At 33.5% G+C, this 13,726-nt stretch overlaps 1 protein-coding gene across 1 annotated transcript in view; it reads left to right on the top strand.

Annotated features, from left to right (window-relative positions):
- LNPK (lunapark, ER junction formation factor) overlaps positions 1 to 13,726 on the top strand; it is a 91,527-nt gene that overhangs the window by 12,139 nt on the left and 65,662 nt on the right. The window contains exons 4-5 of the mRNA XM_044669773.1: positions 9,142 to 9,200; positions 12,725 to 12,765. Coding sequence (XP_044525708.1) covers positions 9,142 to 9,200; positions 12,725 to 12,765 — 100 coding nt within the window. The remainder of the gene's footprint in view (positions 1 to 9,141; positions 9,201 to 12,724; positions 12,766 to 13,726) is intronic.

The following is a 13,726-nucleotide window of genomic DNA, read 5'->3' on the forward strand; positions in this document are numbered from 1 at the left end:
AATTGCAAGGTAGGAAAAGATAAGAAAGAGCCAGGTTAAGAAGTACTTAAATGCCAGAGAATTTTTTATTTGCTTCTGGAGGTAATATGGAATCAATGGAATTCATTGAAGTAGTGGATGGGAGGGATAGTCAGACTTATACTTTGAAAAACTATGGGTAAGTAGAGGGTGGATCAGAGTAGGCTGAAACTTGGGAACAGAGAAACCAGTTAGAAAGTTTTTGTGGAAGTACAGGCAAAAGGTAAAGAGGGCCAGAATTAGGTTTGTGGCTGTCTGAGTGGTGGGAAGGTATTTTTTATGAGAAATCATGTGAAGATATAAATGACAAGGCTTGGCTACAAACCAGATAAGCTGAATGAATTTGAGTGAGGAGTTGAATGGTACTGAGGTACAAGCATGTGTGCCTGGAAGGATGGTGGTGCTTTTGCTGGTAATAGAGAAATTAGAATGGGAGAGGTTGGGAGGAAATATAATTAATTCAAATTTGGACATATTGAGTTTGAGATGCTTATGAGATATATAACTCAGATTGTCCAAGAGGCAGTTAGATATTGGCAGAAAGGCAAGGTCTAGATATATAAATCTGGGAATAATTTTCATAAAGTCATTGAACCTATAGGAACTGATGAGATAATCAAAAGAAATAGTATAGAGCAAAAAGAGAAGAGTGCTCACTTGTTCTCTTAGGAGTTCTCTGAAATTAGTGGCTTGACCTACTGTCATGAAATAGTGTCATGAAGACTACACTCCTTCAAGTCTTTCCCTCAGACGGATATAGAGAGAGGCAAAGATGTTACCTTCTCCAGCTCTGAGAGAGAAAGAAGCTGCGGGTGGCTTTGTTGACTGCCAGAAGCCAACTGTCAGAGTGCCACACCCAAAGCATGTAATTGTCATAGAAATAACAGTTATAACTGCCACCAATTGAAATTAACACTCACTCTCAGCTCTATTTGAAACTCCAATTCTTCTTCAAGCCAGCTTCTCTACTTCTTATCTTTAAACTAATAAAACAATACTTATTTTCTAATGTCCTTATAATTCCTAGAGGAAATGAAGCAAGATTTAAAAAAGAATTAAAAACTCTTTAGGAAAGAATTAAGAGAATAAATAGCTTAAATTGAAAATGGTAAACATCTCACCCAAGGAATGGACCCCTTGAAAGCTGGAATTGATCAAACAGAAATCAGTGATTCTATGAGACAACAAGAAATCTTAGAACAAAATCAAAAGATTTGAATCATTTAGACTTCCTAGAAACCATTGTTGAAAAAAAATGGCCCAGATTTTTTTAAATCCACAGAACAAAGTGAGGATGGAAGAATCCATCAAATCGCCTCTTGAAAGAAAACATCAAAACAAAGTCTTAGAAATGTTATTTGCAATAGTTTAAATATCAAGGAGCCTACCAAAACCTAGCAGCTTCTCCTAAAAATGAAAGGATAGCTTGGGATGCAGTATTCTGAAATGGTAAAGAAAATAGGCTTGCAATCAAGAATAACTTCACCTGCAAATCCCAAGTATAAACCTTTAGTAGGAATAATGAATTTTTATAAGTCTTTAAAGCATTTCTAATAAAAAGTAATAAAAATGAATGTCCTGTAGGTCATAAACATCGTTGTCTTTATCTCTAAACCCATCTTTTTCCCTAATGTCCCTAATGTTGAGGGTAGTCTTCCACGTTAGCAACCTTGGTATTTTTCTTGCTCTTTCTTATCCTCTGTATTCAATTCATTGCTAAATCTTTTTGTTTTTATTTCCCCAAGTTTTTTATTTAAGTTGCCTTTCTGTCCACAGTTCAGGTTGTCATTGTTTTTTGCCTAGATTATTGTAGTAGCTTCCTGTTTGGTATCTCTGACTCAGGTCTCTTCCTACTCCAGGCTTTCATTCACACAACCACAAAAGTAATTTTCCTAAAGCATTATTTGGACCCTGTTACCTGGTACTTACTAAATTCCAATAATTTCCTATTTCCTCTAGAATTAAATTCAGATTCCTCAGCTTGGCATTTATAGCTCTTTTGGCATTAAATCTCTTCAGATCCCTTTATACATCTCATATTTTCTTATATGTTACTATCCTCTACCCACTCTGTGTTTCAGCCATATTGGTTTTGCTGTTGCTTGCACAGTGCACTCATTTCCCATTTCTGGGCCTTTGTGCAGACTGGCCCTCCCACCTGAATTACTCTTTCTATTCATCTCTACCTCTTGGAATTCCTGAGTTTCAAGATATAGCTCAAGCATCACCTTCTGTCTGTCATGCTTCTTTCACCTATTAGTGAAGGCACCCTTAAGGCTGCCTTATTTAATATGTGTGTATCTATATATAAATAGAAATACATGTTTCCCTGGTGAGAATGTAAGCTTCTTGAGAACAGGGGCATCTTGCTTTTGCCTTTCTACCCCCACTACTTAGCATAGTGCCTGACTTATAGTATCACCAAGTGCTTCTTGATTTCATTTTGTGCTTACAACCAAATGAAATATTATAACTTTTACAGTTTCCATTTTAGAAATTATGTACCAGGTAACTTTCTAAGGTGACAATTACTGAGAATGTATATTGGTATAAGTGCTTTGGAAATAGTGAAGGGGGGCCAGTAGAGAGAGTACTGGACCTGGGCTCATGAAAACCCTCTCAGGTCCTTACTGATTGCATTATCTTGGGCTAATTATTTAGCTTCTTGATAGTAATAGTACCTACTGTCCCTATTGTGAGGATAAAATATTTGTAAAGTGATTTGTGAATCTTAAAGCTCTGCCTAACTGCTCCCTGTATAAGAACAAATATAAGGAAATTGAGGCTTGAGAAATTGTGACTTGGTCATCGTTACCCAGCTAATAATTGTTGGAAAGGAGAAATTGTTCTCAGTTCTCTTTTGATTCCAATCCTAACCCTCCTTCTACTATACCATTCTACCTCTTCATTAGTATTTTGTCAGGCAGTTTTTGATTTTTCGAAATATATTTTGAGGAAGAACGACTTTGAGTCAGGCACCGAACTCTTTAAGGAAAGAGGAATGTTTTGAAGATCTATAGACAATATGGATCAAAGGAATCTTTATTATTAGTTAAATCAAAGAATTATAAGATTATATAGATCTGAATTTGGAAGGGATCTCAGAGATGATATATGAATGCAAGTGTGAGCTTTGAATTCAGTTTTTATTAGAAGATTGCTTATCCTAGCAAAAGCCTGGTCTTGTATTCATAAGTAAGGATTGGCATCTTATTACTAAGCTTTGTGCTCATATCTGCTACTGAAAGTACAGTAACAAAACAGATGGATTTCATTGGGTGAAGATGACTAGAAGGAGGCTGCTCAGTGTTAAGTGATCTGATGAATGCCAAAAGAGTAAGAGATATTAGCAGCTTGAAGCTGGTGAAAAACAGTTAAAGATGTATTTATTACTACCTCTACAGTAAGGATAAAGAAAGCAAGAAAATACATTTTTTAAAATATAGGCTGTATTTTAATTTACTTTGAACATATATAGTGTTGCATTTTAAACTTTTCCAAAATAATTTTTCCTTTCAAAATCTGATTAAAAAAAGTTGGTTGCATGCTTGTGTGATTTTCAACATATTGTGAGAAGTACTTTACATAGAAATATTTTTATAGCAGGCATGTTTTTAATGCTGATCACTAGAGAACAGGAATTATTTACCTTTTATTTACTTACCTATAATCCACTTCATAGCAGTATTTTTTTTTAATTTATTTCATCTATTGAAGAATACTTATATTCATTTCAGAGTTTAAGAGAATTTAGAGCACTTTCCTCATTATATAACTGAACTTTCCCCCTCCTGTTTTTCAATTTAGCAGACTCTGCTTTTGGATGATTGCCTTATCAAGATTTTGGGTCAAGCACCCAAATGTTTTAAACTCATTATGAATAATATTAAATATTGAAATGACTTAATAAAGAGATGTTAAAATCTTCTACATTTAGGGATTAGGTCTTTAAAAAATGACATTTCTCTGATAACTTAGATTTTTAAATTACCACTTTCTTGAGGGTATTTTTTCCAGTTTTCAGTGACAGGCAGCTACTAGTATTTGTTATGTTTTGATTTAAAGAAGTACTACAACATTTGTATCACTTTATTGGCTCTAGAGACTTTAGTGCCATAAGAAGACTGAAGTATGTTAATCTGTCCCATTTTTGGAGTCATTTGGCTATTGTAGATGACTTTCAACAGTACTATGTAAATTCATTCTAGCAATCAAGTGACATTTCCTTGAGCTTCTTCAAAGAAGACACTGATAATGTATATTCTCATGAAAATGTTTATTTGGTAGGTTGGCAAAAGATAATAATGTAGATGATAATTCAGGTTTCAGAAATGCCTAATTTGCTCTTCTAAAAATTTATTTAATCTGAAAGAATCCAATTTGATAATTAAAAACTTTAATCTTTGCTTTAGTTAATTTCAAGTTTTGACACATAGAAACTTTGTACATCATTACAACACTCTGTGTGTCAACCTTCTTTGAAATACTTCCTCAGAATTCATTTTTTTTTTTTAAATTTTTTTTTAAAATTTTTAACCCTTGTACTTTGGTGTATTGTCTCATAGGTGGAAGATTGGTAAGGGTGGGCAATAGGGGTCAAGTGACTTGCCCAGGGTCACACAGCTGGGAAGTGGCTGAGGCCGGGTTTGAACCTAGGACCTCCTGTCTCTAGGCCTGACTCTCACTCCACTGAGCTACCCAGCTGCCCCCTCAGAATTCATTTTTATTTAAAAATCATGTACCAAAAGGATAGTGTTTGTATTAATAATTTCTGGATTACCTTCGCTCCCATTGAGTTCTTATAACAACTGCAGCAACAACACCCCAAAGGTTAAGGAAAAACAACAACAGTGATTATAGTAGTCTTCATTAGTGATCTTCTTTAATATAGATGTGCAGTGTTTTGTAACTTAGATGATTTTGTCTAGCCATCAGAGATATTCCATCAGTCCCTGTTGCTAATTTCCCTATGTCTTAGTTTTATAAGTTCAAATCATTCTATTGTTGAAGGTGGATATTGTAATATTTCTTATCCTCTACTTTGAAGAAAAACTTGATGATAGAAATAAGAACATTTCTATGATGCTTAAAATTTTTGTAAAATATGTTACATATATTTGTTTTTATTGGAACTTCACAGTAACCCTGAGGTGAATATTTCAGGTATTATCCTTGTTTTCTACAAATGGGAAAATTCAGGTTTGGAGATGTTAAATGACTTTACCATGACTTACCATGATCACTGAATTACTAAGTGTCAAAATTTGAGCCCAAGTCATCCTGATTCCAGGTGTAGTTAAGCAAAAACAACAATTGGCTTTGGAATCAGGCAACAAAACAATAAGCACTTATTGTGTGCTGGTGATTGTGCAAAGTGCTGGGGATACAAACACAAATAAAAAGAAAAGAGAATATCTGTGCTCAAGGAGTGGGAGGGAAGGAGAAGATGTCTATATAGTGGCCTGATGTCAAGTTCAGAAAATCTGAAGCATTGACAGAATGATGATGAAGTGTGACTGACCTGGGTCCCTCCTGAAAATGACCCAGGAGGAACTCAACAGTGGGAGAAGGGTGTCACTACAGTGGAATGTTCCAGAAAGAGGAGACCCTGGGTAATAGTTTTTTCTATTAAATAAATTCTAAAATGTTCTCAAAAGGAACAGTTTTGTTATATTTTTTTTTCTTTTTAAATTTAGGACTAGAGCCAGATTATGGCAGAGTTCAATTCTTATTAGTCCTAGAGTTGACTTTAAAAGTGGGAATTGTGCTCATGAAATTTTTGTAAAGAGATATTGGGTCAGGATATTTAAATGGCTCAGTGATTAGAGAGCCAGGCCTAGAAACAGGAGGTTCTAGATTTAAATTTGGCTTCAAGATACTTCCTAGATGTGTGATCCTAGGAAAGTCATTTAACTACCATTGCCCAACCCAGTGATGGGCAAACTATTAAACTATTCCCGGAGGGCCATATCCAGGCCTAATCAATTCCCTAATCACTACATCTAGATGTTGGGGCATAGTGATTAGGGAATTGCTTAAGGCAGTGATGGGCAAACTATGGTCCCATACCATTCTTCTGCCTTAGAATCAATATTCTGAGACAAAAGGTAAGGGTTTTAAAAAAGAGAGACTGGGTCAAATTTACCTATCAAGAGCTAATTTTTATTTTATATGAAACTTTGTCTTTCAGATAACTTAAGTTTCTGATAATAGAAATTTTTTCTATTATCTTTTTTCTATATTTGAAATGCTTTGTTAAATTTAATTTCAAAGAGCAGCACAGCTAATTTAACTTGCATGGTAACTACTTAAAATTAATTTCAGTATGTAATAAGTATCTTGAAAAAGCTTTCAGTAGCATCTTCTTAAGTCCTTATAAGGGTTCTTTATTAATAGTCTTTCACCCCTTTCATTCACTATCCTCTTTGTCTTGTCTAGACCCTTATTCTCTAATTAATGATCACTATAATTATCTGACCTCCCTGTTTTCTTTGTATTCTTCTTGTAGTCAAAATCTCCAAAATATCTTTTCTAGGCTCTCTCCTTTAGGTAGTTTCTGCCACTGCCTTGTAGAGCTTACCTCCTGGATTTCCTTTTTCCATTGTGCCTCTCTCCCAAAACAATGCCATTTATTGCCGGTGTTAGAGGATACTTATATATAGCCCACCATTGAGCTAGTCCCATCCCCCCTCCATTTCCATTTGCTTCCGAATCTGTTCCCTGGATCCATTGTCTTTTCTCTTCCATTCCCACAGGTGCCAGTTACCAGTCTTAACACCCCTTTTCCCCCCAACTCCCACCCCCACCCAGTGCATAGGACAATTAGACTTTTCAAGCCACAAATCTCCCAGGACACACCCAGCACAAGGTCCCCATCTCCCTTGGAAGACTGTTTCTCTTCATCCAGAGGAGTGTTCATCAGTGGAACCTCCTCTTACTAACAAAATACCACCTTCCTTTCCCTATTTTTTCAACTCTTCTCCTCATCTCTTGCCCCCCCCCCCACCTGGGGGCAGGGGTCATTTTCTCATTGCTAGTCCTAGATTTGAACCTGGCACATGACACATTCCTCTAGATACCCTGGTTCACCCACCCCTTCACTCGGTTTTCATGTACCTCCCCCCCACATGTTATAATGTAGTTCTGTAAAACAAAAGAAACAAAATAACATCGATTTACCTAAAGGCAGGATGTGTTGCCATATTCGTTCACATATTCCCATGTGTTGCCATGACATCCCAGGCCTGCTTCTTCATTGTTACTTCTACCAGATTTCTGCCATTACCTCTCTCTCCTTTTGTATGTTTTGAAAAAAGTTTCTTACTGTTTTTTTCTGCTGTCATTCTTTTGCTATTGCTGTCCTTGGTTGCTATTTTCATTAACTACTCCAGCATTTCTATAGTTTGGGATATTTGAGAAGCAAATAGTCTTTTCAGTTCTAATTTTCTTTTAAAAAATGTTTAAATACCTCTTTATTATTGGATGTCCATCCTATCTCATGAATATGGTTTAGATCAGATTTACTGGATAGGCAATCTGGGCTGCATTCTGAGCTCCATTGTTCTTGTCCATTACTTCCTGGTTTTTGGTGAGTGCAGAAAAGTCATGTATTGTTTGAATTTCCTTTCCTTTGTATTTGAAAGTCTTTTTCCTGATTGTTTGAAGAACTGAATTGTTAAATTTTATCACCATGTATCTTGGAGTTTTGAGCCTTAGTTTTTCCTTTCTTTTTTTTTTTTTTTTTTTCTGGAGATGATTTGTGAATTCTTTCAATTGGTATTTCATTTTCTATATTTGAGAATTCTGAGCAATTCTCTTGTGATTTCCTACATTGTGGTGTTAAGGGTTTTTGTCCTATTGTATTTCTGTGGGAGACCTATGATCCTTATGCTGTCTCTGTACACCTCGAATTTACAATCAGTATGTTTTGCTTGCATAAAGAGTATATTTTCTTTCATTGCTATTGTTTTTTACTTCTAGACTTCCCCTCATTTCTGTATCTCTACATTCTTGACATATTGTGTTTTTTTGTTTTTTTTTTGTGAGACTTGTCATTATAGATTCTAGTTTTTAAATCCTGATCATTATTTTTGTTCAGGCTGTAAATAGTAAATTCTTATTTCTCTTTTGAATCACTCCAGGAACAGATTTAGAGACCATATTTCCTTCTGTTGTTGCTGTTTTTCTGGCTGATTTGTCTGTTTTTGTTCAAGGTCTTTGAGTTTTCTTCCTGAAAATTTTCCCCTAATTCCCCCCCCCCCCATTTACTTTCTGGTTCTGTTTTCTTTCATGATTAATTTTTTGGGGGCTGGATCTCAAGCAACTAAGTCTACTCCTGCACAGTTCAGGCAACCTCTGTCCCTGTTCCAAGTGATTTTTAGGTGGTCAGAACTGGCCTGAGCTGGATAGAGTGATATACAGCTCTATCTCTCTCCCTTCCCCCCCCCCCCCCCCCCCAATATCATGATCTATTTGGGCAGTTCAGAGACTTGCCTAGCTGGTGCTATTGGGTTGTGCTCCCCAGCAGTTCTATCTGTCTATGGCTGACTAAGCAAACTTCTTCAATATGGAGCTGGAGCTGGAGTCTCCATGATACTGGAAAGAGGAAGGGTGGGGCCTTGAAAGAATTATTGTAAGTCCCCACAGGGGTCCTTGATTCTATTAGCAAAGCCTGACTTTAGGAGGTGGGGGTGGATAAACTCAAAGTCAATGAATGGTAGTTCATGTTTGTTTGTTTTTTTAAACCATCTTTTGGATGCCAGGTGTCCTAGACCATGGGGACAGCTGAGATTACCTTATCTTTGGTGCATAATTTCTGTTTTGGAGAGATTTGAGAAATTGTGGGGATTAGATAAAATGTCTAGTATGCAATCTTATAGCTGATGTGACCTGGTAATCTTTTTTTTTAGAGGAAATGTATACTAAGTGGGTTTCTTTAGCTGTAGTGGAATTCTGGTTTGTACTTAGGTAGTTTTTTGACATGGTGTCCCTTTGATTATTATAACATAGGGGAAGCAAATGTAGTCTTTTTGAGCTTGAGTATTTCCGAATCTCAGATATGCTTATGTTCTTTTCCTAAATCCCAAAGATAATTTTGATTTCTAAATTATTTTTCTTTCACAGAATATGGACCATAAGAACAGTACTCATTTTCTTCTTTTCCAAGAGAACAGAAAGAAATAGTAAGTCTATTTCTTTAACTTTTACAAATAAAGTAAAATCTTTTGTACAAAAGTTCTAACTTATAACTGAATTGCTCTATGGTGGAATGTTATAGGAGAACTTGAGTTTAGAAATGACAATGTTGAATATTCAATGTAAAATAATAACTGAAATACAATGTTTATTTGATCTTTACAATTCTATGACTTTAGATACTCTGGGTATAATTATGGCTATTTTACTGATGAACAAAATAAAATTTATATTAACTAGCATAAGGAATTTGCTCATGGTCATTGGTACAAGGTACAGAGACAGTATTTGAACTTAAGTCTTTTCTGACAACAAGCCTAGACAAATATTTTAAATGTCTATGTATGGGATGATGTCTTTGGATAATAATTTTCATGTGCTATATTTTTATGTTGCCTAACGTAATGTGTAGTACATTTTAAAATAAAAGACAAAGACAACAAAAAACCCTTTCCCCTAAATTAGAAGGAACTGACAAAAACAACTTGGTTTAAGATCATTAGATTTGATTATTATGTAAACTAATTCTGGTATATTTAAGCAAAAATTCTGGAATATTTTTACTCTAAAGTATTTTTATTTATTGACTTCATTATATGTGATCCTGTTAATAACACAACTAAATCTAGTCTTACAATCATAGACCTTTAGTTCATTTTCAAAGCAACTAAATAATTTCAAAATGTATTTTCTGTATTCCATCTCTGCATGTTTGAAGATCTTAAAAGCCATAAATTACTAATAAAGTATTTACTACGGAAAGCACCTAATTTTTCTTTTATTGTAAAAATTTCAAACTTGAAGAAATATTAAAATTTTAATCATTTAAGAAATGCTTAAGCTGGAAAAATTATTCCTTAAGACAAATTTATATTACAGTAGTTATATTAGCTAGTCAAATACTCTGTTTCAAGTAAGTAGGGAAACAAAATTTTGGCATCTTCATAGGAGATATTTCTTTCATTTAAGAGGACATATTGTGGCTATGGGAAAAGTGTAAATTCTGAAAATCCCAAAAGGATACCAGTAGGAATAATATTACTACTATAGGGGTAACAGTCCTGGTTAGGTCATTTATTGTAATCATAATTTCCTTGTCATCAATTGGAAGATTTTTTTTGTCCCATTACCTACTTGGATCATGATTTTCATTTATTGAAGTATGTGGTGGCACATTCCTAATTTTGTAAAATGTCTGAAATTTTATTATACAGTTATCTCTGAGCCACATCTATCATGAAGCAAAGGATACTTTCATTACCATACAAAGTAACCTTTGAACATACTATTATTTAACTAAAAATAATAATTTTAGTTCAAATAAATGTATACTTTCAAATAAATGTATGCTTCTTATCACATTGCTAGAGTCATTGTTTCTGGGCTAGCTTTCTAACAAAATTTTACTTTCTCCATTTGTATGATAGGGATAACTATGCTTTTAGTAACTTTCACAGGGCTGTTTTAATGATCAAATGAGTTTGTGTGAAAATATTTTGTAAACTGGAAGTTTTGTGTATTGTGCAATTTTCTGTTATGTATTGTAAAGGTACAAAACATGCTTCTTGCTTTGGGGGCACTTACATTGTGATAAGAGACATAAAGTATGTTCTTTTCATTTTGTTACCCTTTAAATACAGACATTTTCAATTCAGTCTATAATTTGTTAAGTAAGTACAGGTGTGCCCTTTTTAGGAATATCCAATACATGAACAATTGAACTTTAAATATTAAGATAAATCAGGGTGATTCTTTGTTTCCAAAAAAGATGTACATTAGTAATTTTAAAGTAAGGCTTTAAAAATACCTTAAACTATAAAAATTTAATATAATTTAATTTTTAAATTTATTATATTGTTATATATTATATTATAATAAAAATTAATATAAAATTATAAAAGCACCATTTTATCTTTTCAAGTTTATATCTATTTAATAAAGCAAATTGCTGTATACTTGCTTGCTTTTTTTGCTTGCCTTTTCAGTTACATTTCTTGAGTACTTCTACCCTTTTGGTCTGTTGGCTCTCTCTAATGAATATTTGGTCTTTTGGGTACTTATACTTTGTATGTTGCTTTTTCTAGTTAAAAACAAAACAATCCACATTTCAATAATTTTCAATTTTTTGATTTACTTTTATATTTAAATATGTTTATGTTAAACTATTTTGTTGCTTTTTTGCATTCAATAAGAAAGACATATGCTACTGTACAACTCAGAGGTGAGATGAGGCATTTATGCAACAAAGCAAGGTTTGAAATTTATGTTCTTGTCCTTTGGACACAGTAAACATCCACTGTAATATATACAACTTTAATTATTATATTATTGATAGTAAGTCACATTTATACAATGCCTTAAGCTTTACAAAGTGCTTCTCACAACTGTTTGAGATAGGTAGCATAATGTACTTTGTTCATTGGGAAACTTGAGACACTTAGTAAAGTTGTGATGCACAGCTAGTGTATATCAGGGCCACAGTATAAACTCGGGTTTCCTGACGCCAAGTCTAGTGTTCATGTGCCTTAAAGTAAATAAGTGCCACGGAAAGTGGAATTTTATGGCATTAGCATAGTGCCTTCTTCACTGTAGACATTTAATAAATGTTCATTGAATCAGTGTTAAAAATGTCCATTTACCAAAAAGTGCATTAAAAATTACTATTGTTAAGTCTTGGGTATTTTGCTATCTTAACCTAGTGGTAGTTCTGATTCTAATTTATATATTTATAGCTTTAGTTAAATGCATAAGAATTTATTTAATGATGCTTTTTACAAAGGCAGTGTTTTCTACTTGTACTGCTTTCAAACAGATAATTTCACAACAGATGTCTTTGGTTATTTTTTCTTGTGGAAAATTGGAGAATTCATATATATTTGAAGTGTTCAATCTGCATCTGGAATATCACTTAACTATTCATTATGAGACAGTGTATAAACTTAAGTACAGTATGAGCAGGTGAACTCAGGGAACTTATGACTAGTTTTTAATTTTTCTTGTTGGTTGCCTCCTTAGTATTTATATCACTAGTCTTTAAAAAGTTTTTCCTAATAGTATATAGATCATTAGTTGTAAAATAAACCAAAAAGCAATTTCCACTTTTTAATAGGAGATATGTAATGTTTTAAATTATTTTAAAGGATAAAGGAAGGAATATTAGAAAGTATTTGTATTGTTAAAAACATAAGTAATATACTTTTTTTTTTTGGCTTCACTCATGAAATCTGGGGAAGGCAAATTGGAGAAGTAATTTTTTTTTGATTAAGTGAAATTTATTTCATTTTTAAAAATGTAAAAATGTTAAAAGTGTTTACAAAATAATTTAATGAAATATGGATGATTTATGGATTTTCATGGATTCATGGATTTTTCATATAACTTATATTTAGATGAATCTTTACATATGAGATTTAACAAATAAGTGGTCAATATATACGATCTTTTCCTTTATATTTAACACATCTAAGTTTTTAAAAATCACTAAATATTGAATTAAATCTTGTTCTTTTAGATGAAGCATTGGATGATTTAAAATTACAGAAGAAAAAAATAGTGAGTAAACTTTATTTTTCAAATACTAAGTAATTTTGGATAAATTAACTTCAATAAGAGTGCTTTCACATGAAAAGGCCAGAATTGGATGAGTGACTTAACAGAGGTTGGGAATTAATGGTCTTCAGAAGAAAGAGTATTATTTTAGACAGGTAGTTGAATAACAGTAAGTGAAGAGATTTGCTACTGAGTAATGATGAGTGGATGGGGAAAAGAGTGGTTAATATGGACTTTTGATGCACCCATGCTATTTATACTTGATCAGGACCTAAATATATGAGGGCTCTAAAAGGAAAAAGTTTTAAAGGTTGCCATCATATAGAATTATTTAAAAAAAAATTGACCTTTGATTTAATCAGAGAAGGGAACTCCTGTATTGGGTTGAGCTAGCTGGCCCATTAAGTGCCTTTCAACTGTCAAATTCTATGATTCTTTGGAACTTCTTTTGCCAATGTCAATTGGCATCTTCCCTGAAATGTAGTCGTAGAGAATTACCTGGAAGAATTTTGAGGTTAGGTGATTTTGCCTATGGTCACACAAATAGTTTTGTGTCAGAGAGACAACTTGAACCCAACTCTTCTTGACACTGAGGAGACAGCTCTCTTATTATAACCACAATGCCTCTCATACATCTTAATTAGGAAAGTTGAATTAGTTTGTTTTAATTGATAAATCAGTTTTGGAGTGTGGACAAGTGTCAATTGCATGTAGGTAACAACCTATTGTAATTGGTCTGATATTACTCAGATCTATAAATGATAAAATTCAGATTCAGAAGCTATAATATGATTGATCTGTTGAACCAGAGAAAAGGAGTACTCTCATTGTGTAGTGGTTCCTTTCAAAGCCACTCTCTGCTGGTACTAAGGCAAAGAAATTGAAAAAGTGAGAGAGAAGACTAGAAAGGAGAAGAAAAACTGAGATAAAAGGAAGCCTATGGTGAAAATTAGAAGTAATTTAG

Source organism: Gracilinanus agilis, chromosome 3 (assembly GCF_016433145.1).
Source record: "Gracilinanus agilis isolate LMUSP501 chromosome 3, AgileGrace, whole genome shotgun sequence".
Classification (NCBI taxonomy): Eukaryota; Metazoa; Chordata; class Mammalia; order Didelphimorphia; family Didelphidae; genus Gracilinanus; species Gracilinanus agilis.